General features: G+C 47.6%; 1 protein-coding gene and 1 long non-coding RNA gene across 3 annotated transcripts in view; one reads left to right on the top strand and one right to left on the bottom strand.

Annotated features, from left to right (window-relative positions):
* The window catches only part of LOC135914295 (homeobox protein unc-4 homolog), a 233907-nt gene extending 227499 nt beyond the window's left edge, over positions 1-6408 (top strand). For both annotated transcript variants that reach the window (XM_070523538.1, XM_065447078.1), the window contains exons 4-6: positions 2811-3011; positions 4565-4782; positions 5641-6408. In XM_070523538.1, coding sequence (XP_070379639.1) covers positions 2811-3011; positions 4565-4782; positions 5641-6265 — 1044 coding nt within the window. In that variant the 3' untranslated portion in view covers positions 6266-6408. The remainder of the gene's footprint in view (positions 1-2810; positions 3012-4564; positions 4783-5640) is intronic.
* LOC135914296 (uncharacterized) overlaps positions 1-26719 on the bottom strand; it is a 256733-nt gene that overhangs the window by 8026 nt on the left and 221988 nt on the right. The window lies entirely within an intron of this gene.

Genomic DNA, 26719 nt, shown 5'->3' with positions numbered 1-26719 from the left:
GAAACACACACACACACACACACACACACACACACACACACACACACACACACACACACACACACACACACACACGCACGCACGCACGCACGCACGCACGCACGCACGCACGCACACACACACAAACAAACAAACACACACACACACACAGCAGAGAAGAAAGCCGAGGGACCGATTCTTATTAGTAATGTCACAAAAAGCCAACAAACAAAGACATCAAGGGCAGCATAGGTGCAATTACTTGTACCTAATAGTTGAATAAAATAAATAATAAATTCATGGGAATGAAAGCGGATGCAAAAAAACTGGCCGCTCGTAGGACACGAACCCACGTATTCGCATGATACGCGTGCGATGCTCCTAACATTGAGCTACCGCGGCGCCGTTTTCCCATCAACTTTATGAGGTATTTATGCTCATCTGCTAGAACTAAACCTGGGAGCGTTAGCCAGCGCCACCACTCGTGGCCTTGACGGCGGATGTGGGATATCCTTTCTGCCGCAGGCGTCACGTATACGTGATCTTTTTGGGTGAAGGCAACTGGTTAATAAGCCCACACACGCTACCTGAAGGCATCAATGTTGCCGGATTCGAGGCCCCGCTATGCAACGAACGAGAAGAAAGGAAAACGAGAGCCCCATATTTATTAGTCATATCATACGAAGCCACAAACGAAGACACCAAGGACAGCATAGGGGAAATACCAGTACTGAAATGAATTAAAGAAATATCTATTTGGAATAATGCAGCTCAGTGCATCAACTATGCAAATATACTTGAAAGATATGAAAAAAAAACGAAGTTTGTGACATGCCCCAGCACCCCATTTCTAAGCGGCTGTTCACATCAGCATCGTCATCAACATCATAGCGCCGCTGCACGGCGTCCTTTTGTTTCTTTCTCTTTAACAATGCAGGCGCAGCGATGCGCACACAAAACACGGACATTCGCGCAAACGCAAACACACGCGCACACATATACGGACGCGCTCTGGGCAGGCGGCAGACACACGAGCCCGAGCTTTCTGCGCTGATCGCTACATGGACGCCGTGTGCAAAGGGGGAAGGGTCCAGCTCCGGCGACCACCACGCGGACCCGCCGCGGGCGCCGTGCAGCGGCTGCTTTGTCAGCTGACTGATGGGGGCTGTCGCCACGCGGAAGCCCGTCGCCTTCACGCACGTCCGAGCACGCCCCAAAACAGGAGCCACGCATGCGCAGTCCGTGCCGACCGTCCGCGTCCCCCGCGCTCCGTTTCGTGCGCCAGCCCTGTTCTCGCTGCTTGCCCTGGTTGCTTTCGAGTGTGTGTAGCTCTGCTTGCTTAATGCGCACTCGCTTCTGGCCTTTCGCGTCGTTGTTCCCGGAACCGGGACTTTCGCTTCCGTTTATTCGTTCTCTTTTCGGGTGTGTTGCTTTGTAGCGCCAGCAAGCACTGACACGTGATCAGTGATTCAGTATTCTTTGTTATTCTTTCCTTTAAAAGTGCTTTAAGAGTGTTTAAGACTTATGAGCGTGAAGTGATATAAAACTGAATATAATCGATCGAGAAACCGTCACTGCAGCTAGAGGTCTTTATGTTTTGTTATCTGCGTTCAACGAGATAATGACTTCCCCTGTAAGAGACGCCGGCTACTCGTCCGACTTCACAGGTGTGCAGAAAACGATGCGGGTATTGTGAGGAAAAAGTGAAGTGAGTTCCAAAGCTCACGATTGCACAAATACATGCGCATGGCCACAAGCAGAAGCGCTCCTAGGGATTTCACAAGCTGCATATGCTCCTGCAGAGCGCAAGCTTCGTTTCAAACTCCGGGTGCGTGGTAAACATATTTCACACATTTAGCGAACAATGAATCATGAAAAAAAAAGAATTTATGTGAAAGGATAGAACAGTAAACACGTTGGGCTAAAGGAAGGCCTACACAGCTCGCCTTTTTCTGAAATGATTTCTGTCGAGTAGTTGCACATATATACTGCATATACCGCAAAGCCTGAAGAGGGCATATGGTATAGTCCGCCGGCAATCTACTCGATATAGCTGCACAATCTCCTGCACATATAGAATGATAACTGATGCTCTTCAAGCTCATTGTGACCGTAAATTTCTGAGACCTAGATGATCAAATTCTCGCCTCCCTCGTATTTTTACTTGTCCATTGACTGCTCTTCACTTTCCTTTTTTTTTTCACCAAAGCTCGCCAGAGCTGTTTTGTAGAATGACTTTGACTGAGTGAACACCTGAGATTACCGCATATGCGTTCAAGATGTAACGCGAGATGCCCAAAGAAGCTAACGTTTTCTATATCGACCACAGTGAGACTACGCAGCTGTTTATGGGAATCCGCATTGTCGCTTCACATGAAAGAGGCTCAGTAAGATTGGACAGAGCTATAACTGGCAATGACGTTCCTATTGCCAATCACTTCACAGGCTTGATTCCCGGGAAGAAATGTAAACCAGCTCGTGCATCTCTACATTTTACTGCGTCGACCCGGCGTAGTCCTGTCTTGCCGTATAGAGATTATTCTAGAATTCGTGTTACTGCAATAACAGCGTGTCACTTAGAAATTGTTTCGTGTAGTATGCGTGCCTCCTTTCGTGCGTTCTCTATTATCTAATAACTTGCCAACCAATGGCCAAACTACCTGGTGTGGAAAGTACAAGCAGATTGACCTCGTTGGTGTGAAAGGTTATCCTCGCAACTACGCCTTTGTGATGGTGCAAGCATTGGTTTGGTGGCCTAAACGAGAGAATTCGATCCGGCCACTGCCCGCGGTGTCTGAACTCGCGCCCGTTTCCACCGTGCCCCGCCGCAGGTGTGGTTCCAAAACCGCCGGGCCAAGTGGCGCAAGAAGGAGAACACCAAGAAGGGTCCCGGTCGGCCAGCACACAACGCGCACCCCCAGACCTGCTCGGGCGAACCCATCCCTCCCGAGGAGATCGAGCGACGAGAGAGGGATCGCCGGGAGAAGAAGCTGCGCAAGCAGCTCGAGCGACAGGCCAAGAGGCTGCAGCAGGTACCCGCACTAGCATGGCTGTGAAGACGTGTTTTTTTTTTTTTTCGATCGATATGGGATCTTCGGGTAACATAGCAAGAACGTCACGTTAAATTTCATTCATCCGTGAAAAATTCTGTCAGTCAGAAGGCGTCCGTATAAGTGGACGTCATGAGGCATTCGCATAAAAGATCGAGCATCGCTTAGAACTCTGCTCAATACTGCGGAATGTTACATTTTGGTCCACACATCATTGCCACGTGAAACGACGTCAAATGCGACTACATGGCATTGAAGGGTGATTTGTGGTAGATTCCTTTATTACTGCCTACTTTGGCCGATATGCTCACGCATTTATGCGTGTTCATGTCTGTCGTCCTTCTCTTGACCTCATTGATGTGCCTACTTTACCATCCCCAACTCCCAGTGCAGGGAAGCAGACCGGATACTCTGTACTGGTGAACTTCCCTACTTTCCCACATTTATTCGTTTCTCTATGGTCGGTTACAACGTAAGAACTCAGTACAGGCGCCGCTCACAGAAACACAGCGCACTTGCATTCCACCTCTGAGAGAGCGTCGAACCGGCTGTAATCCGCTCGTATAGCCTAATGATTTTGCGCTGTTATTGCAAGAGCTATGCTAATTTGAAAATGAAAGCTCGCTATTTCAAGCTAGGCTATTACGTTTCTCTGCCAATTCAAATCAGGAACACCCATACAGTTTGCCCAGTCGTTCAGGTTTCATCCTGAATGTAGTTGCCCAACGGCCTATGTGTACGCAGAAAGAAGCCATTTTATACACGCAAAGCCACTTGAGCTCAAAGAAATAAATTCATGGGGCACTTAGTTATTCTTAGGTGGATGAATGAGGAAGCATTGCGACCACCGCGCCATGCTTAGACTTTATGCCACAATGCAAGGTGGTGGGTGCAACTCCCACCAAAGGTCAGGTGTATGACTGCCTCATTTAACTGTACCTTGATTCACTGTGCCCTAATGAACTAACTCCAACTTAATTAACATCAAAGGTGGAGGGTCCGACTCCCACCAAATGTCGAGGGTCCGAGTGCCCCAATTAACCATAGATTACTGTCTTAAATATCTATACCTTAATTAACTGTCTTAACTTCACCCTAATCAACAAAAAAGGACGTGTGTTCGACCCCTACCAATGATCGCGGGTTCTAGTGCCTCAATCAACTATATATCTTAACTCAGTGTGCCTCAATGAACTGCGCCTTAATTCATACAAAAGGTTTGGCTTCGACTCCCACCAATGGCCGGCAGTTCTACTCTGACCAAAGGTCGAGCGTTCGCCATCGGTGATCATGCCAACGCTGACAGCTACGCAGGATTTTCCGCCTCGTGAGCCATATAATGCTTTCGTATTATAAGAATGTAATTGGCTGACACATCTTTGCAAATTGCGTTTGAGTAGGACGGCGTACATATAATCTGCTAGGTTGTCACCGACCGTAGCCTCCCACCTTCCTCCCCCTTCCGACATTGTGCTCGTGGGTCTCGGTCATACTCGTTCACCCAATGAGAACTTTCGGCTTTCGTATTTCTGCAGGCGCGCCTCAAGCCTGGCGTGAACCTCGCGAGCCTGCGAGAGACAATCCAGCAATCGCTAACGGAACTGTGGAACACCAACCCGACCAAGGAACCACGGGCCCTGGTTGGTCCGGAAACATTCCGCCTCTTGGAGACTCTGGGCTTCGACGTGCTCGAGGTGCTGTCCCGGGCACGCTTCGAACCACCGAGGCGACAAGACATGGCTCCACCGTCCAGGTAAACACACACACACACAGTTGCGCACTAACCACGAAAGACGCCAGGACGGAGCGGTATACAAGGCTGCGAAACCTATAGGCGATGCATGGCGAAGGGTGCACAGGAACATGGCAGACTTGAATTCGTCAACAGTCGGTGCATGGCTGAAGTCTAAGCCATACCAACTACCCGTATGAACTATCCCTACTCCATACTATATAACTGGCTGAATCGCCAGTCCCGAATTTCGGCAATACGACTAGTCATTCAACAAACAGGTTGAGATGTTAGCTTTGCGATTTCGGAGTGTTGTAACACTAAGTCATCTTGGCTAGAGTTGCAAGAAAGAGAAAGAGAGAAAAAGAAAACCTCCTTTCTCGTTCACTCACCTACTCAGTTCACTGCAGGAATGATGGAATTTTCGAAGCCCGAGTAACGAATTCTCACTGATGCTCTGGGGATGACTTTTCCTTAACAATGTCGGAAAAAAAAGAAAAAAGTAAATAGACAAATTATGTAGGAAGCACCAACCGGAGAAGGCTCTGCTCAAGCTAATCGACTTATATGGCTCCCTATCTAGAGGCCCTTTTGTACGTAGACCTTTCTACGCAAGACCCTGCCGATATGACGAAAGTCCATAAGGAGAAAACTGATAACGCCCTACTCCACTTTAGATGTTACGCATCTATGAAGTGAGAGAAATTTCATTAAATTCAATTTGTTTTCACTGTCTTCTAAAGAAGTTATAAGTGGATCCTTGAAAGAAATTGTCGTACTTAAATTTCATTGCGCATAGGCTGCCACTTTATAGCGGTGAAACTTAAGAGTAAACTTGCTGCAATAAACTACTTCCATTTCGTTTTTATATTTCTTCAGATCTTCGGCCGACGACAGCTCCTCGGACGTACCAGCGCACCGTTTCATGACGCTTCTAACTACGACGACGCCACCTGGCGTGGCCGTCGTCAGTGGCGGCTGCGGCAATGGAGGAGGCAAGTCGTCTGCCTTCAGCATCGAGAGCCTTCTGGCGTCTCGAGGAGGCTCGCGGGAACAGACGAAGCACGTGACGCCGCTGCGGCTACCCATGGCCACGACGACAGCGAGTGGCTTTCCGCTCGTGGTCCAGCAACCTATGGGATTTTTGGTGCGCCCCGAACTGCAGGAACGCGGCGACGACGATGACGCCAGTGCGGAGCGAGTCTATCAGCAGCGTCGGCAGCAGCAGGACTGCTGCAGCTCGGCCGAGGACGACTTCAGCGATCCGGACGTCACTGGCTGCGACGAGGACTCTGCCTCCCAGGCGGACAGACGACAAAGAAGACAGCGGCAAGACGACGATGACGTCAGTGTTGGTGGCAATGACGTTCGCGTTGACGACATGAGTGACGTGGCGTTGCGCGAGGGACGGAACAGGGACGCGTCTGATGACGAATCGGTGTCCGTCCACGTAGCAGACGACGACGAAGGTGCGGACGGTGACGACGAAAGAGATGCGTGGTAACGGTGACAGAACCACAGTAACACGCACAACACAACGACGATGCACTATTCTCTGAGCAGCGCAAAGAATATTGGTTTGTGAAACACTCACTTCAGCGAATGCTTTTTTATATCGAAGTCCAAGGATAAATTTCTAAACATTGAGGCATTGGCGGCAATCTTCGCGACGCAATATGACAGACACGTATTTTCGGGCTGTAACATAGTTTGGCTTGCACATGATTTCCTGCCTGGAGAAGGATAGTGCTTTCTAAAGTTGTCGCCACTTTCTACAACAGTTGGTGCTCAAATCCGCGCCCTAGCAGTGCCCTCTGGATTTAAAATGCGGATCTTGAGGGCTGAGATTTTGCTGGTTGCATGCGGCGGATGCGACTGCAAGAGCCCGAAACACGTCATGGACGTTGGTTTTTGGACATAGCACTTCTAAGAAGCCGCCATATGTTGGCATAAATGTCCGACATGGTTGCGGATATGACACTGGCATAACTCTGAATCGAACAGTAGTGGTTGCTTGCGCTGCTCAAGAGCCTTTGCAGACGTGCGTTGTAGTTTCTCTGGTCTCACACTATAGAAGGTGTGGAAGTGACATTACTTGGACATTACGAGGGACATAGTGGTTCTTGTTCTTTATTTATTATATATACGCCGGTTCAAGTCCTCTCCAAGTGCAAATGTAGGTGCGGGTCTTCTTTGGGGTAGGAAAGCCGCCAGGACTTGGTAACTTGCTGTTGCTGGTGTGAAATGACGCTCGCGTGTGCTTGCTTACAAATGTGTGTGCGTGAGTGTGTTCTAGATAATTACGCGTGTCTTTTTCTTTTATTTCTTCGACGAGGAAGGCCCGCGTTGTGATTTAGTCTAGAGAGTCGCTATTAAGGCGCGTATATGATATGGAGAAATGGTGTACTGTCTTCATTAATTCGATAATCTGTTTCTCCACTTTGACCGGTGTTATCTCATGTCACCACAATGCCGACAAATGAAGTACGTGACCGTCTCTACTTCATCGATCCAGAAAAGAGATTCACTAGCTAGGCGACAGGATGACAAATTTCCCCTCTGAGAAATGGCCACGTGTGCGTGGACAGCTCGAAGTCCGCATAGAAAAGTGTTAGATGTAAGTTGAGACATTCATCTCAGCATAATGCACGGGGGGGGGGGGGGAGGCAGGCAGGCACTTGTGGTGTGGCCGGGGACGTGCCGGTTTTCATTCGTTATTTTGTTGACAACCTAGTAGGAAAGTGCTTTCCTGCTGCAATATATTTTTTTTATGCTGATTTTGCTCCGCCAATCTCGTAAGTGTCGCGAGACAATAATCGTGACCGCTACACTTGTTTGTTTCAGTGTTGTGTCGAACGTTGGTTTTCAAGGCAGTTTCTCACTACTGTACCTCATTAAACAGAAACTCAGGTTGTTCAGAACAGCATAAACGTGTAACAATGAAAAATTACATAGAGTTTGCAGTGCTTGTGGTCTCAGAAACGCTGCGGCTACAAGCATGTCTGAAGACCAAAACGAAACTGCGAAAGCGATCCAAAGTTTAAGAAAGTCAAGTGTTTGAAGCGGCCTTGAGAGGCACGTTATGAAACCCCGTTCTGAATTTGTGTTGGCGACGAGCGCAAACACGTATTGTCATTCCATTCAGACAGAAGACTTCTGTTGATAAAACAGTTCTTGGTTGTGATGTTTTGCGTCATTCCATTTGTCTGTTGTGACTGTATAAAGTATGAGATAAGAATATGTTTCTTTTTTTTTCACAACACCAAATTTCTTTTGTCGCAAGAAAAAACTGACACTTTATTAAATGGCCTTCACTATGACTTGTTTCGTTTTTTACTCTGTTTTGGTGCTTGTAAGGTCTGGCATGTAGATGTACTTGCAAATATTCTGCGCTGGTATTATAGTGAGGTTGCATGAGCCCCTTGTTACGCCATTTATGAGTCGCAACGATGAGTCCCATACAAGAAATTTGCAGGTCCACCAAACTAAACTAAAAGCAAATCAGCAGGCTTCAACGACTTCTCCGGCTTTAAACCTACTTACTGCAACAGAAACATGCTTTGACAGTGAGCAGCACAAGTTTCTGAAGGACAACGTATACACGACACACCCCGGGTTGTCCTCGTAGGCTGCAGCATTGTCACTTGCGGACTCCCAAATGCCTTCACGGATTTCACTACTCTCGAAGTCCGTGAGTTGCGCAAGGTCCCACAGAAAAATTGTCAAACGCCGACGCCGCACGATCACACAGTGGCTATCGCGTCCACATCTGCACTGTACAATGCCGAAGGTGAGTGGGGACATCACTAGGGAACGAAATGACGTTGGTGAAATAGGTGCTCATTTTTCTTCGCTATGTGTTGAGGGTAAATCTCGGGATGAGAAGCTGGCCTGGCGAAGATGAGGCGATAAATATAAATAATGGAGTCTTACGTGCCAAAACCACGATATGATTATGAAGCACGCCCTAAAGGGGGACTCTAGGATAATTTGGACCACCTGGCGTTTTTTAACGTGCGCCTAAATCTCAGTGTTTTCGCATTTCGCGCCCGCGGAAATGCCGCCGCCGTAGGCGGGATTTGATTCCGCAACTGCGTGCTTAGCAGCCAAACACCATATGGCCACAAAGCAACCATGGCGGGTGCGATGAGGCGACAACAATGGCCACTTCGTTAAGGTAAGAGCGTAATAGATTGGATGGACTATCGGACACGTCAAGCCCAGTTCCGACTTTACTGCTGCTTTCGCAGTAAAAAGCGAGAGACGGTAGGTATTAATGCCAAGCTTTGTTTTCTAACTGGGCCGGGCTTTACTAACCTGGGGTGGCTCACACGAACATTTATTAACGAAAATAAGAACAAATTTAAGAATGCATTCCTAAATGTTTCTTAGATGTTTCTGAAATGTTTGTTTGTGCGCACTAGAACGCCTTCTTAAATTCGTTATTAGTTTCGTTAATAAATGTTCGTGCAAGCTGCTACTGGTCTCACAGCTCAACACATCAGCACACGTTTATAACGAATCGGCTTATAGGTATAGCCATGTGTACTCCACCAACAGCTGTGCCAATTAGGGATGGAATTAAGGAATGAAATATAAGGCACATAAATTTCCTCAATTCAGCGAACGGGCGCCTTGACACGCATACTGTATTTATTTGTATATAGGCCGACCTTGTTTTCCCGAAACATCAGCAAAAATGAACTATGCGCCTTCATTCATAACCACACAAGCTCGACCTAAATTGGTGAACAAGCTAGCAAAAATACCGACCCACCGTAAAGGCAGTGTGGAGATTTCCCAGACGAGTTTTAAGAAATGCCGCATCGCTGACGCACTCGATGGCACCGAAGAAGACGTTTGTGGTGCCGAGGATGCCTTCCCTGGCAGGTCTGACGTGGGTACTGCTCGTGGCATAGCGGATCTTGCAATAAATAGAGTTGTGTCATGTTCAAAGTTTATCGCTTTTCTAAAAGAGGCATGGGAGAACATATGTAGGAATTTCTCGGCAAGTGAAGCATGCAGGGGTGGACCTACATTCGTGGTCGACCTAATTTCGAGTGAATACGGCAGCTCTTCAATGAAGTGAATCATTTCACGCCTTCGCTGCTCCTCGGTGTTAGGCGCGTGTGGTCGGTTGGTTGCTATGGCCAAGTGGGCCGATCCCGCATCCAGTGCAACACGTGGTTGAGTGGTTCTTGATTTAGGGTGTCCGCGTGTATCATGCCGTTCTGGCGGGCAGCCGGGCACGTGTTCGCCATGCTGCAAAGCGCGGTACAGAGCGCGAATACGGGCAGAGCACACCGCGTGTTTTACCGCGAACTCCAATTCACACAAAATGTGTGCGATGGGGCAAGGAGAGCAGTAGTCCCTTGCGCGTCCTTTGAAATAAGATTGCATGCATATCTTCGCGTGGCGCTTATTCGAAACGTTTTGATCATCAACCATTCAAGCTTCGCTTGAGGTTGGCCCCAACGAGTGCGTTGGGTCTGCCGTACGTTTTCGTATGAACACCTTGCTCATTGACTCACGATTGTGGAACATGCATTGTGTGAGTGACTGGCGGTAGGTGGTACACAGACGTGTCCGTGATAGACGCGAACCCGTTCATCCTGTCGACATACACCGGCGATTTCTCTATCTGATGACTTCGGCTTGCGTCCTACATTGCGGAAATGTATGAGCAGCCCAGCTAAAGTGCAAGCTTAGGTGAGTCGGCATGACGTGCTTGATACTCCAAGACAGCGCAACAAGATGGACGCGACCCCAAAGAGAGAGAGACACAGTCGCGGAGCTGTTAACACACTATACTAGACTATTAACGCACTGTTAGGGTAAGCGGACGCAGTTGTCTCTGCATATAAATGAACCCGAGGGCAGTTTGGTGCTTACGCATGCGTGCAGCGTCGATGGCCCTGTATCTCTTCGTTACTCAGAAATCCGCTTACGTACGCGATTCCTAATAGACTGACAGGCAATGACTGCCTTGCTTGACTTTCATGATATTGTTCATCGTTTGAGCTCTTTTATGAAATTTTTAATATGAACGTTAACGTTACACACCAACATAGGGGCGGGGGTGGAAGGGCGGTCTATGACGTGGATGCAGTAGTTCAGCAAGAACGAGAGATCGAGACGTCGAAACACATGTTCAACTTATTGAAAAACATCACCTATTAACTTCCTAAATGGCTACTTTCCATCCCATACTACAATTTACGAATTGTAGCCGGCGACCTTGCAAGACGTATTCACTTGAAAAGAATCTCCAGGATGACAGCAGTTTCTGAATGACATTTGCCAAAGTGTGGGACGAAACACATCGGTGTTCCAGTAACTTCTGGGCTTCAATACATAAAATCGCGTTTTTAAAAAAAAGTAAGTGGAACACTAGTGCAAGGGCGCTATAACGTAAAACTATTCCAAACTTTTCTATTCCGATTCTGCTATCAGCCCTCCACGATTGGTCAAAACATTTTTCCAACCACCCCCGCCTCACCTGTCTGTCACGCGACGTCACGAAAACCGCGATACCTCCCCATCTGATATGAGGCGTACACACTGATTATGCATGATTTGACAGAAAAAAGAAAAACAGTTATTTCTGATTCGACCACTTTTCGCCATTAGCCCTCGGCTATTGGTAAAAAGTTTTCGGGCTGCACCCACTTCACCTGCCTGTCACGCGACGTCACAAAACCGCAAGAACTCACCGCGTCAAAGTGACGTGTACGCGATAAGGATGCATTAATATGCCGAACAAAACTGAATTTTCTTCGGAATAGCCGCAGGCTGCCCCGTTCCGAAAGGAATAGAAGATGGCTGTTGCCGATCGCTCAGACGCTGGCTACTCGCACCTGCCGGAGAGCATGTGTGTATTTGCCTATAATAAAGCTTCTTGCGTGGCCGTGTAACGTTTTCGAGCACTTTCGGCACGTTTACCCCCTAATTCTGCCAACTCTTCTTTGCTGAGGGTCCATTTGAGCGTCATTCTGGAGCTTCCGTTGCATGCCGCCGCGATTTTCGACCAGCCACCGCAAGCTAAGTAAGGGAAAGCCGACCAATCGTAGACGCCGGTACCACCCTTCTCGTCCGGTTATCGACTGTCAGTGCGGTGGCTCGGCCCCATCGAATCCCTCTCCACTTGAGCGTTCTCCTCGCCTCTTGTCAGCCAATGAGATACGACAAGCCTCTCAGTCTAGGCTGTGTTATTCGTTTTTCAAGCAAAGAAAAGTGACCTCCTATGAACGAGGAGAGTGTTTGATTGGTCTGTTCAGACAACCCTGCGGGTGACCGCCCGGTGCTTGCGTTGGCGGTTACGCAAATTTGACGTCAGAAGATTGGAATAGAAACATATTGGAATAGTTTTACGTTATAGGGCCCCAATTTTGGGCGAGTTTTATGCCGCGTATCTCTGAACTGCTGTTATTCTGGCAATTAGTTCCAAGTGAATACGCCTTGCAAACTCACTGTTTACGATTCTTGAATTGCAACAAGTGCCACAATTATTTAATAACGAGTTTAATCAGTGAATGCTTTCAGTTAGTGGAATGTGTGTTTCGTTTTCTTGTGCAAGTAATGTCCGCCTCTATGTAGAATCTATCTCGAGGACTGTAATTGTGTTATCTGCAACAGGCAATACTTAAGAACTCCGAGAAACTTACGAATTATGACGCCGTATATACGTATCCTTAAATATATGCGCCGAGATGGCGGCCGATGCAAGATACAAGTCGACGAGCGGAATCCGGGAAAGTAGGCGAAAAAGAAGCAGCGTATGTTTACTTCGCTGAACGGACGCACCTAATAGTTCCGCCTTGAAGAGGTGCGTGCTCAGTTGAAAGCCAGACAACGAACTTATTTAATTTCAACTTCAACTGAAATCCCCGAACTGCACTTGGCATGCACGTTATCCTAAGTCAAAACTATAGAAGCAGCGCAGCTAAACTGTAAAGCTAAAGGGAGCTTAAACACTGACGAAGAACTGATACGAAAAAAAAGAGATGTATATTTCAGAATAAACGGACAGCTAACAAGTGAGAAACTTGATGTTTCAGGACAGCAAAAGGTAAGCGAAAGATTATTCGAATGACAGGCAGTACGGACGAGGGCAGGCTAGAAGGAAGAAAGAAAGAGAACGAAGGAAAGAAAGAAAGAAAGAAAGAAAGAAAGAAAGAAAGAAAGAAAGAAAGAAAGGAAAATAAGAAATGATGGAAGGAGAGGAGGAGGAAATAATTAGGTTTTTACGCGTCTCCTGTAATTACTGACGCCAGGCGAGGCATCCTCCGTGCGGTAATTAATTTACGATGAGTTAATCCCGCGCGCCACGGTGCAGCTACACTGTGCACTGCAAGCGATCCTCGTGCGCGCACCGGTGACTCCAGCGCCGCGGGCGCCGGCGCCTTATACGGCTTTGACACGCACGGCGCGCGCTCAGACGATGTTCTTTCTTTCTTTCTTTCTTTCTTTCTTTCTTTCTTTCTTTCTTTCTTTCTTTCTTTCTTTTGTTTTGTTCTTTGTCTGGCGGTGTCTCTGCTGCAGACTCGTGGAGAACGATTGCATGTGTACCCCCCCCCCCCCCATCCTGGCGAGGCCACCCGAAAATTCCAAGTTCATGCGCAGAGTGCTGTGGGCCAAAGTGGCGATGACCACACTGTGCTTTCCATGTATGCGGCCTTCGTATCCGCGGACTTCGACAGCGTCGGCACCTGTCAGTGAACGTCCACTGTGTTTAAAGTGACTGCCTGTTATTATTATTATTTTTTTGCTTTAAAGCGATATTTGATTTGTCTACAACCCCACGGTTGGGTGTAAATACGTGTGTGAGTAGCCTTTCTCGCTGACTGTATAGCCGTCGACTTGGGCCGCTTGGTAGGTGCCACCTGGCATTGCCCAATCTTTGCCGCCAGTACCGAAGTATATGGGCATGTACCACTCGTACCCAAGGGGTACGAAAGCCTCTTAAGCGTGATTGCAGGGGTAGTAAAAAAAGCTTTCAGAATATTTGCATAGGTGTCGTACTTCTCATCAATAGTCACCGCTTCTCAAGCGTCATGCGTCGTCTTCATCCTCGCGACACGTACATGCATAACGGGTACAGGCGACGAGGCCATGGATGGATGGATGGATGAATGGATGGATGGATGGATGAATGGATGGATGGATGAACTTTGTTGTGGTCCTTTAGGGCGCGGCCATGCTCATGCGAAATTAAAGTCGGTGGTTTTAGGCGGCCCGAACATCGGCCTGGGCTTCACAAAAAGCTCTTACGCTGGAATTGTTTTGTCAGAGGAAATTCCGGCCATTCATGATCACTGGGCATAATTTTGACGAAGACCATTTAATAAGGGCAAAGAGCGCTTAAGAAAGAATGGCTTTGGGAATTCGGCCTCCGATTATGTAGTACGCCGTAATGAGAGGGGACTTTCACTGCTGCTAATACCTCGCTAACTCGAACAACCATTGTGTTATTTCAACACTGCATTGGGTTTGCTTGCTTTTTCTTTGTTACTTTACATTTTGTTACGTTTTTTTTTTCATTTGCTCTTCTCCAATTGTTGGATATAACCATCCCGGTGCGCTGTTGCTTAACAGAGCTGCTTTTCTTTCCTCTTAGACTTTCTCTCTCTCTCTCTCTCTCTCTCTCTCGTACCCGAGCCCTCAAAGAAATCGCTTCAATTTCACATTAAGCTAACCGTGGAATAGGGGAATGTCTTTAGAAGGAATGTCAGTTCATGTCCCGCGTTTCGATGTACTCGTGCATGGCTTGAATCTTCGGACCTCCCAGTTGTACTAATGGAATACGCGCTAATGTATCCCCCATACGTTGGGTGAGTCGCTTCAGTATTTCCCTTCCCATTTCTTGGGCAACCCAGCGCCAGCTCGTTTTGAGGCGATCGTACGTCGCCCGGTCAATCTGACCGGCCTCTTCGATGGAGGCCGCTACATCTCGTCCCAGTTTCACAGAGCGCTCAGCGTCGTGAAGAACGGCGGCATCCATGCGCCACAAGTGCCTTTCCTCGCTTCGGCGTGCATGGTGACGGTAACCGGCTGGTGGTAGCCCAGATTGGTCTGGACTTGCGTGAAGAGAACAACTTCGCACCATTCTAAATTTGTCTGCAGGTTTTTGGGAATCCGCGGTCCACGCAGGCTCTTGCGTGGACCGGGGATGGGTAGGGTGCCTCGATGCCAGCGCCGCCGTTCAGGGTGGTGCCATCCTTTGACCACCCCCACGCCGCCTCTTTCTCGCTGCGACGCCATATTGAATCACGGCGGGCGGTCTGAGTGGTCGCAGTTGATCGGTGCTAACAGCTGAGCTTGCGTTGTTCGGGGCACTCGCTGGTGGTTCAACTTTTGACAGTGTTCGACTGTATGACTGACAAGCTTGTCAAGTCCACTGAGCTATCATGACGGGCTGTTGTGTGCCAATGTACTCCGGGTCAACACGTAAAGGCCTGCGTTGTTTTCGCTTACCCCGGGACTCGGAGCGAAGAAAGAAATGGGAAGCTCAAGTAAAGCGGGATCGGTGGAACGCAACTGACAGCTCATATATCTGCGAGGTGAGTTGCAAAACAGTTAAGTCTTATCGATCCGTATTTTGCAATTAAAGCAAACTCGTGTACGCCGCTGCTGCATAGGTAGCGTATAGGTACGCGCATACGTACAGGCGCGAGCGTGTTTTTCGTTTTGAACTTAGCTTTTCTACGCGAGTAGTGCCCTGATTATAGAGTCGGATGAGGGTGATTTTTATTCGCGGAATATTTAACACTAGCAAAAAATCGTAACGTCGCACACCTGATTTATATTTTCACAGAAACCACTGGCGTCTCTATTGCAAAGTTCGCGTCGCTGTTGTTAAGACAGCAGAGTTACTTTTACGTTGAGCGAAAATAGACGAACCAAAAGTTAAGTGCTCGTTATTTGCTACTGAAGGCACACACTGCTTCGTCTGGAGAGTGCGGCTGTTGTGCTGGTGCCACTCGAAGCCCTGCGGTTTTCTTTGAGATCTCAGTAGATAATTGCGGCTCTCATGTCAAAGTGCATAGAGAACTTCTTTTTTATTGGTATATAATTGTATCGTGCTATTCGAAAGCGACGTAGTCGATGTTATGATCGCGGGCATATTTGCATTACGCTGTTCGTAAGCAGACCTTATCGCTGCATGTTCGTTCCCGATCGTGGTTGCTATTCCGTGACGGAGCTAAATACCTAAGCAGGATGTACTCATGTAAACGTGCAGCTAACGCACATTATGGGTCAAATTTTTCCTGAGCTTTTTGGCTGGGCATCCGTCGTAGCCTGCACGTTGTTTGGAAACGTGCAAGGTTCGGTAATACAGCAACATTTTTTATGAACATTTTCTGTTAAGCACCGTAAATAACTGGTTATTTTTTACAAGTATTTTTGTATCAGCCCAAACAAACGTGAATAATCACATTTGGTGTTTTATCTATTTTTTTAGCTCCACTTTGAAGAGGACCAGATTGAGAAAAATCGGCAGGATGGACGCCGCCTGTTAAAGTCTACAGCTCTGCCCACGCTGTTCGACTTTAGACGTGAGTAATAATTGTAGTGGAGCGTATTATTTCTGCGATTTGCAGTTATTTCAATAAGCATTGAGACATGTCTTTTTTATTTTTATTATTAATTCAGCTCAACCTCAGCGAAGGAAACTCCCTATGAGACGGACTGCCGAATGTGGACCTGCTGGCGAGGAAGGCACCAACTCCTCCTCAACACTTGCTACAGACGCTGACCAAGAAGACTCCGCAGAACTGAGTCGAGACAGTACCGCTTCTTTCGAAGAAAATTCAGTCGAGCATGAGAGCAATGAAAATATTTCCTCGCTCTCTGTATGTGAGCTACGAAAGGCTCTGCAAGATGCGAAAAAGAGAAACACTGATGTGCATGAAAACTTGTCGACATCAAAAAAGAAGTTGAAGACTGCTGCCAGAAAAACAAAGCGGTTAGGAAAAGACCTCTCAGCGCTGACCAAAAATCTGGATTTCTTGAACGAGGACCAGAAGGCTGCCTTGAAGAGAAAGAGCCGGCAAGGTGGTAGTGCATGGAGTGCAGAAACCACAAAGAAAGCGCTGCAACTCAAATTTGCTTGTGGCACCGTTGGTATATGCGGCATCGTTTGTATGTACCAGCGCCAGCTTGTAAACAGATGTGATTGCACTCCTGCGGGCAATAAACAGGCGAGGAACTCGCAGTTACACTTTGAAAGATTAAAAAGCAGACAGGTTGTCTTTGCGAGCAAAACAAACGGAAACAGCTCGAGCGACCGAAGCGAAACCAACCGCCGCGCGCGAGCGGCTGATGACGCGCGGCTGTTATCATAGCGCAGGAATTGAAAAACCAACAGTCACGTAGAAAAAAAAACAATTTCTTCCACTCGCACGGAGCGGTAGCACCTGCTGGGCAACGGATCTTTAAAATGATAGCCAACTGACAGCACACTAATAGTTCAACCTCGACCACTTGAGGCTCTAAAATTAATTCGTACAATTACGTCTTCGACCCTCGGATGATAAAATGGCTATTATGAGTAAAAAGATGGGCAGTGCAATATTGATAAAAAGATTGTTCAAATCAAAGCACTCGAAGCGCGCCGAGAGCATGAACGGCGCCGTCACGAACGCTAGCGCAGCCGATCCCGTGTGCTTCAATATGGCGGCGCCGTTGATGTTGTCTCCACCCTAAACGGCGGCGCTGGCATCGAGGCACCCTAGGGATGGGCGGAGGCAAGCGCCATCTGGGGCTGTATTCTGAAACGATCACTTTCGGCAATACTATCGCCTTGGCCACACCTTTGTCAAGCAGCTCTCGGAAGAGCACAATATGGGAGCGCCTGCAAAGACTCCTTGGTGGAGAGAATTCCCACGCATCTGTCAATTGCAGCTCCTTTAAGAAGTTTTGCCGCCCTGTCCTGGGCCTTTAACATTACGGGTAGTGTCGAGGGCACGTGTTTAGAAGTAGTTTATTTCAATAAAAAAACAATACGAGCACTTCCGAGTCACAATCACGGCTCCATTCCACCAGAACGATAACATACACAGAATACTGAGCATTGTATACAGGGCAGGTTCTCGCAGAAATATCTTAGTCCTCACTCACTAACATATGACCACATAGACCCACGCAAACACACAGTTATACATAAACTAATTGTCAAATTATATAAAATGATGTTGAATATGTACAATGTACACCATGGTTATGTGCAATGATGATGCGACAAAACCACTTTACATAACCTTGTAGTGATGCTATGAGATTTGTATATAAAAAAATCACCATGCATGCGAGAGTAACCACACACAAGAATCACTGGCACCTATATACTGTGTACATTTAATGAATACTTTGATGGCCTGACTACAACAAGAACCAGGCTGGTCGAGAATTAAGCCATTCGCGTGCGTCAGCCACCGACAAGGATCGACACGACCACTCTCGGAGGAACTCCTCTTCCCCAAGCAATAACTCCTCTGACAGAAACGACAGTAGCTCAGAGTGGAAACGGAGCGCGGCGACAATGTCCCGCGGCAACTGCCTCGCTCCGGTTACAAAAGGCCCCCGCAGCGAATAAAATTCGCTCGAAGTGGCCACGTAAGCACTGACCAGATGTGGTAAGGCGGTTAATTCCAATGACGCTGAAACCCGGATGTGATGCTGTGTTCACACTGGCAATGGAGCCAGAGCCATCTGCGCAGCTAACATAGGATATGTAAAAGAGCCCCCGTGCCTGTTCCGGGTAGTTTACAGATTTTGATATCTATCAAGTTAGCGATGCAAGGTACCCAATTTTCAGACACTCACTCCGGCAAAACTTTTCATCCTGCCTTCGTCACCTTTTAATGAAATTCCAAAAGCACAGAAAAATTAAGCTTTTGGAATTACTGAAAGATACAGGGAAAGAAAACGTTGGTTTATTGTCGAATGTGATAGTAATTTCATTGTGACAACAATCACACGTCGTTGGCATCTACGTGGGGTAAAGCTATCGACAGCACACGCGAGACCCACGCAGTAGGGCGGTTAGAAGGGGGGCAGTGCCTTAGCTCGGGGCCAACTCTGATGCCCAGATAATGTAAAATGTAAAATTCAGTCCTATGAGAAACCCACTTGGCCGATTTGAATGAAATGTAGTGCATTGAAGCTAGATAGAAGAGTAAATTGTAGTGGATGAAGGAACCGGAACATGACTGAAGGTCTGAAAGATTTTTTATGCGAAGCATATTACTAGAGCTCAACCCAGCTCCTCAGGCGCGGCGGTGTCGCCTTCAATACCACGTGACACCATGACGTCAGGACAGAGGAGAAACGGGGCTCCAATCTCGCGCCGTCGCTCGCGGCGTCGCGGCGGTATATAAGCAGCTGCGCTTGCCTCTGCTAGACACTCACGAGGTGAGATGCCTCCTGGAGACAGAGCTGCTCGTTGGAATGAGAAGCGAAGGTTGCGGCGTGCTACAGAGACTGCTTCTAGGTGGCTTTGCTACGGCGCAGCGACTACGCGCCCCGCATCGGACGCGGTGAGCATCGAGCAGCGCAGCGTTCGGCGCGACAACGAAATGTGCGCCTGAGCAAGCGCCGCACGCCTGAGCCGACGCCGACGACACCGGCTTTTCTGCGACACGAGCTCCTTAACGCTGTCGCGTTAAAATAAAGGCTAATATGCTTCGCATCCTGGGCGTAACCTTAGCTAAGCCATAGCCATTTTTTTAGAAAAATTGGCAAAACTTTATCAGTTATTCAAAAACATGAAAACACGAAGGTTAGAAATCTGTAACTCTGCTACGAACGTTTTGCAAATATCTCACTCCCATTTTAGTAATGTAATTCAGATGGAAGTACAGTACATCAATTATGTCCACTTTAGATGTATCATTGAGCGTTTTTTACAGAATTGACATATCATTTTCAGTGATGAGCTACACACTTGTGAACTTTAGAGTTTATTTTTTTTTTAATTTTGCAATTTCAACAATTTTTACGACAGCACGACAGCGAAAACAAATATTCTGCTTGCTGCAGTGACCACATTTAAATTGTTTTCATTGAAACGCAGCGGACTTTGTCACATTTTTGAAAATGAAACTGGGGCTTGTGTTTTGAGTTTCCACGTAATAGAATTGTGTTGTCTAGTATACTGAAATTATAATCCGACGCTATCATGTTTCTAGGTTGTGTATCTGTCGTACTTCACCATTTTTATGATGTATTGCACCTTGAGAAATTCAACAAGTTCAGTAACTTCCTTGCGCTACACGGAAGACTTGCGTGGTTGGGTATATATGCGTGCTTAGAAATGATTTTTGCCCAAAAGAAGGGTCGACGCTGGACGCAGGATGCATACGCCGGGTTTTCTGCAACACGTTATCTTGTTAATAACAAGTTATGAGAGAGCATTACGTCACGCAGCCAGTTTTGGCAAGCGGACGCTCCTCGAAGCCCACGCATATGCTCGGTGGTTGCCCATCACGTGACTTTCTGCGTCAAGCTCACGGAGCAAGGATCGAGATTCGATGAGATGCTTGGCTCCCGGTATCTGTGCCAGTAGTTCTGATTCGGTGCGCGCTTGTGCAGCTGCCCTGCCGTGGCTCTGTCTGTAGAGCGGCAACACCGAAACCCACCGCCCACTTTGACGTGCGATCACGTGGTGGACCACCAGGTTTGGCTTCAATGGCGTTGCGCGATGGCCCCTCACAACGTTTTCCTTCCAAGAAGAGTTGACTGTTGGGCTAGTTGGTCGTCCATATTCGAAGTAGTAGCGTAGCGCAAATAAAACCACGCACACAAGGAAGGGACATGTCCTTGTCTGTCTTCCTTGTGTCCGTGGTTTTATTTGCGCTAAGCTACTACTTCAAATATTTTTCCTTCCTGCATGTTTCTACTTCTCCCCTAGACGCGGGCGCGCACAGAGGAAGCATCACCGCCAGTGGAAACGTGCCACGTTCTGCTCACCTCCCCGTTCTAGCCACTGTACGCGCAGTGCGTTTGGCTGAAAAAAAAAGGAAAATTAAAAAAAAAGAACAGAGAAAGTCGGGTGCACGCTTCTGTACGCTTCGCTCAATGTCTGCAGCAAAGCCAAGGCGCGTGTACTAAGTCCCACTCTTGGCGTGAGTGCATTGCCTGGCGAAGAGTGGCGTGCATACAACATTGCGGCGCATACAAAATCTTCCTGCGAGCATATACATGGTCTGAGCGGAAGGGACACTGCACTCCTAGTCACAAAGGCTGGCGGTTTTCCTCCGCTACCATCTCACGTACAGTTGAGGTGCAACAGCTGCAACAATTGTGGCGGCGCACCTCGGGGTGCGAGCGTCGTGGGACTCCCGATATATCTGCCAGGGTGCTGTTTCTGTTGAGCAAGAGCCGTTGCCTCACGCGCTTCGAAGCGCCTACACGTGGCCCCCGCGTGTTCTCAGAACACCGTCTGTGGAGCTTAATCGCAACTCTGAAACTTGTAATTGGTTTCAAGCCTTCGTCTTTCGGGACAAACTGAAGAATTGTATAGCAAATTAAAGTCAAGTAAACTTCTACTGCAAGGTGGCCTTTAACGTAAAGTTATGAAAGTGTGAGCGACGACTCTGAAGATTGAAGAACCAGCTAAATTATAGTTTTTGAGACCATTCCAGGTTCTTCTTCAGCAGAAGGGACCCTTGTAAATGCTTTATAAGGAGTATGCATGGATGTCCTAAACATTTTGTGCACTGAAGAAGTAATGTAGGATGGAAATGCTACCCTCTGTACGTCTGCTGATCAACGCCGTTGAGTTCAAGCTACATTACTGTTACATCTTATAGGTGCTTCAGAAAGTTACGTGCCTGCTGTAGTCACCTGTTCAGGTGTGTCTGCAGGCATAACGGAATTCTTCTTCACCCCCACACGGTATGCCGAAATCAGGAATGCCTGTGTGATAAAAACCAACAGTCCTGTCCCTACTTCCCCCGACGGGCAGCTGCAGCCTGAGCGTCACGTATATAGGGACGTTGAGTACCTTCCTGCACAAATGCAGCAAACGTTGTATGGACTCACAGCGCCCTGGTTGAAACGCATAGCAGACGCGTTGTGCGACGCAAAAAATGTATGCTCAACGGGGATCCAGAATTTATTTCCGCTTCGACTTTACTCTGGTGAAGCCTCTAACTGTTTTGCGCATTTGCTCGAAGACAGGTGGAGACAGATACCTAATGCCCATCCGTCTACGATTCTGGTGTCCATAACTATATTTACGGGTAATGCGCACTTAGAGATATATAATCAAACCATTCTGGCGGTTCTGAACTGTGGAAAGAAATCGTGGGGATATAAAAAAACTTGAAAACAAGTGGAGAACCGCGCATCAGGCGATATAATTAAGCGGGATAGCCAAATTTGTTAATATTCAAGAGGAGGAAAGTAAAGATAACATGTTAACGCGAGAAGCTGATGTTGTATGGAGATAAAGAGGGGAAAGTGGTGTTGGGCAACCCACGTGATAGATACAACACATGCCCATTCGTCTATGAGAGTAAAAGTATTGGTGTCGAGGGAATATGAGTGCAGTCGTGGGCAGTATATTTAGGATTTGATGGAGAGATAAGATTTCAATCGCTAAGTGAAGATCTAGGGCGCAGTAGGCGGGTACAGGATATGGGTAGCTGGAGATCACGGGGACATTGTCTTCCTTTTAGAGTGCGCCTAAGCACTATAATAAAGATACAGTTAATATAACCAGCTCCAGAGGAAAGGATCCCTATCCATGGATTGAAATCGGCAACTGCAAGTACGCCGCCATGTTGCTTCTCTGCGCAGGCTCGCAGGCGCACACGACGAGATGCGATTAAGACGAGACACGCTATCAACGCGACCTCGATCCTGGCTCAGTATTGTGGCGCCGTCTAGATCAGGCGCCGGCAAAAGCAGTCATTCAGGCACCGTAAATTTTAGATCTATATTTTTCAAGCAGGCCATCGGATCTTTTTGAAAAATGTACGGAATGAGCTTTATATACATTGTCAGTACTTAATTACTACGTGTAAACGCTTGTTTTTGGACCATATATTGAACGTATTGAACGTTTCAAAAATGAGAGGTATAGCAGCATGGTGGCGTCCTTGCGGTTTTCCCTTGCTTCGCCCAGATTTTCCTATACAGGTAGGGTAGCAACTGCATGATGACAACAGTGATGTTGAAGTCATACGCTTGCGCATTGCTCTACGACCGCAGTAATTCTACGGAAACAAATTGGGGTTTCATTCCCTTTCAACAACCCGTGCTGTAACGAGGAAATCTGGAACCACGGTGATGAAGAAATGCGTGCATGTTCTCACGACAGACGACTCCGCCGACCATTACTTCACCCACGGAAACGTTACTTGGGCACCTTGAACGTCTCTCCGTGTAATAAGGGCGCGCTGAAAGCATGTCTAAACGCTCGCCATGCCTTATTTCAAAGTTTTCCAGTGATTCAAGGGCCACTTTTCGCGGGCGCACCTTCGGTCCGGCATTCAACAGGCGCCCACCGCGAAAGTCTTCCCCTCGTAGCCGTGAAAGAACGGCGCGACACAGTGCCGCATCGCAACCGAAAGCCGTGCTAGCGCCGGGCCGCCCCCTTTGTGAGCGCGACAGAGGAGGCGATTAATTGCCTCCGCGTCCCAGTAGAGCGGGTGCTAATGAAGTGTCAGCCTTTAATGGGCCGCACGTCTCCGCGGACCTTTCTCGGTTCTCCTTAGTCGTCGCTGCGGCAACTGTATATCAGGCGCACCGGTGTATTCTGCGAGGCCTTGCCGGCGTACGCTAAAGCGGGCCTAACCTTCGGCCGGTGTTTTCCAGCCTTTCTTAAGCGAGGGCCCGTCGCTTCCCCCTTGTGCCTATACCCTTCCTCTGTTGTAGTGGAGACGCAATTATTCGCAGCCCCCCGTCACCACCTAATCGAGGCGGTCAAAGAAATGGTCTCTTTTCGGGGTGCCCGAAAGAAGACCATTTCTTTGGGTAGGTATGCGTAAAACTCGCTGAGCCACTTCTTGCAAAACAACTTTGTATGGAAGTGCTCGCAGGTGTGTTCGGTCGAAAAAGCGTTGCGGAGGTGTGACAGCTATTTGGCTGTCTATATGTATGGGGTGAGGGCCAGAGAACAAGGATGTGGTGTAGAGGAGGGGGGCAGGCGGTTGCTTTTCTAGTACGGTGTTTCCTGGCGGAGTATCTGAAGTGCATATCATAGTCGTGAAGGAGGTGGCGTATCGGTGGGACATGTTGTCATGCTGTCTGGTTACTGAGTTCTTGTACTGGACCCTAGGTTTCAAGTCCGACTCCTGCAATTGTAATATCGTTCAATAGGAGTTTCACTAAGTGGAACATTTTCTCAAATATGTTAAACTTGTTGTCATGCTGTCTAGTTACTGAGTTCATGTCTGGACCCTAGGTTTCAAGTCCGACTCCTGCAATTGCAATCTCGTTCCATAGGAGTCTCACTAAGTGTAACATTCTCTCAAATATGTTAAACTTAACTGCAGAAGCCTGTAGAGAATGATAATGAGATCTTCTACTTGCTTAGTGCAACTTCCGTGGGACGATACTAACAGGGTGATAGCGACGACTATATCAGGCCCTATATATAGTGCGAGAATATTGTGTATTCTGAGTTCGGTGAGTGTTCAGCCACCACACATGGTCGAACATAATAAGGAGGCTTTTAGTACACGACTCCTGTCAAGAGCTTCTGCGTTGCTTCATGGCATCAAAGTCAATTGATCAATCCATTAATCAATCTTCGCCATGAGAAAGGCTAGAGCCAAGCAAAGGAAAATGATGAGTTCAAGAGTTCAAGAGTTCTTTATTTGCATATTAATAAGGTTACAAATGGGGATTATACATACATACAGAGGGAGGTCCCATAGTCAACAGACTGTACAGGGGACCTCCCATTACAAGTGAGTAGGATATATAAATACAAAGCAGCTATATAAAAACACAAAAGACACCATATTAAGTTAGTCACTTGCTTACGCTGTAAAACATTTAACGACACAAAGCACTTATTAATAAAATGACAACGATCACATTGTTATATTGAGTGCAAAAATTTACGAAGGTTTGACTTGAATGTGTAAAAATGAGAGGATTTCTTAATATGACACGGTAATGAGTTCCAAAGTAGTGTGGCTGAAAAATGGCGTCATCCGTAGACGCCTACACATCCTGTGCTATAGTGACGCGAAATTCATTGCGGTCGCGAAAGCCATCGACCGAGAATACCGTACCGGAATCGGTGGTGCCCAATACCTGGCGTCTACGGTGTTTCGGGCTCCCGCAATCGCCTTCGCCGCATGGAGCTAGCCAAATAGCGACATTTCAGATCTGCATTCGTTTGGCCGCGCCAAAGTTCCTGCGAGTAATTTTCTGTACAAAGCTTTGTGGAATACATGGCGTTCACACTCGTTCTTATAGACACATGGACAAGCGATGGCATTTTTCGCGAGCTGCAGCAATCGGAGAGGAAGTGAAGCATCTGGATTCAGAATCGAAAGAGAACAGAAGCGTGGGAGGGACCGCCAGTTCAGGGTTCCTAGGATGACTTCATTGACGTTTCCGGCCAACTGTGGTATGGCCCGGCAGACTGCGGGAGCTCCGTCGTGCAGAGCACGGTGCCGCAAATTTTGTTATGGAGGGGAAATAGAAGAAATGGCATGGGGCAAAGGAGGATGGCTGCGCACTCTATCGTGACATGAAGGAACGTTGACGAGCTGCCACATTGAAGACAACGATTTGAATGACGGTCGTGATAGCGCGTACTCGGACATGGAACTGGACACTCAGCATTGGGCTCGGAGGCGGCGTTTACCGTTGAAGCGATCGTCTGCAAGTAATCCCGCTTGCTCGTATAGGACTGAAGCACCCAAGTAGGAATAAGCGAGCATGCTGATGAACATGCGAATGTCGCGTTGCACAAGAGCGAAATTACGTTTTTTTCCAAGTCTTTGAGATAAAAGTAACATGTTGCATGGCTACATATAATGGGCGTGCCACTCTTCGGGCACGTGAATGCTAAACATTTCTTCTAAAGTGCTGGCGCATTTTCACCGAAAGGCTCACAGGTGGGATGTCTTCTTCAAGTACACTGCAGCAGCATGGCGGCCAGTTTCGATCCTTTACGAACAGTGTAACTCCAGACAATGCGTAGCTTTTTTGCCCCTGGTCTACGCGGCATCTAATCGTCTTTGGAGGCAAAGTTTTCTGAGGGCCAGAATGACGACCGAATTCTGTTTGCCTGAGTAGAGACCCTGTTCTTGTATGTTCCCTGACTGTCATACACAAATACGAGGCCGACAAAAATGCTTTTGGATGCGCACTGTAATAAGGTTCTCTAAGTGAAAGTGGCAATGCCAGTGACAAGCAGACATCATTAAACACATCGTTTGCTTATGTGTTTTGTTTCTATCATGTAAGATGTATTGCACGCGCAGAACGTTAGATTTGGCTCTGTATGTTCACTGCACATTTGTACGCGTAGGGTGAACAAATTTTCTTGTGATAACATGCCAACAGAGCTACCAGTTACGAAGGATGTCGTATCTCTGTCATCATTCTGTATACTTATGTAAGCATGTACATATATGTAAGGAAAAATAAACTTAAACTGAAATTCCTTTCCTTTTCCGCCTTGTTCTCGCTCATGACCAATGTTCAAGTGTCAGTCACGTGCTATAGACAGTTGCGGTGTAGTCAGCAGGATTTCATTCTCTTTCAACCAACTTTTCTCTCCCTCTTTCTACACTTGCCTTCACCTCCGTGCTTCGACGTATCTCTGTTCTTACAGCCTCCATCGACTGCGCAAGTGCACAGCACCGTCATATATTCTTGCATGTTCTCGTATGAAGGCGCCTGTATAATTTTGTCTTATTACCAGGTGTTTTAATTTGGCCTTACCGAGGCGCAGTTAGAACGCAGGCGAGAGCTTGCGAGGACAAGG

Source organism: Dermacentor albipictus, chromosome 8, assembly GCF_038994185.2.
Source record: "Dermacentor albipictus isolate Rhodes 1998 colony chromosome 8, USDA_Dalb.pri_finalv2, whole genome shotgun sequence".
NCBI lineage: Eukaryota > Metazoa > Arthropoda > Arachnida > Ixodida > Ixodidae > Dermacentor > Dermacentor albipictus.
Note: the sequence above shows the minus strand (reverse complement) of the source record. Positions and strands in the feature narration are given on the sequence as shown.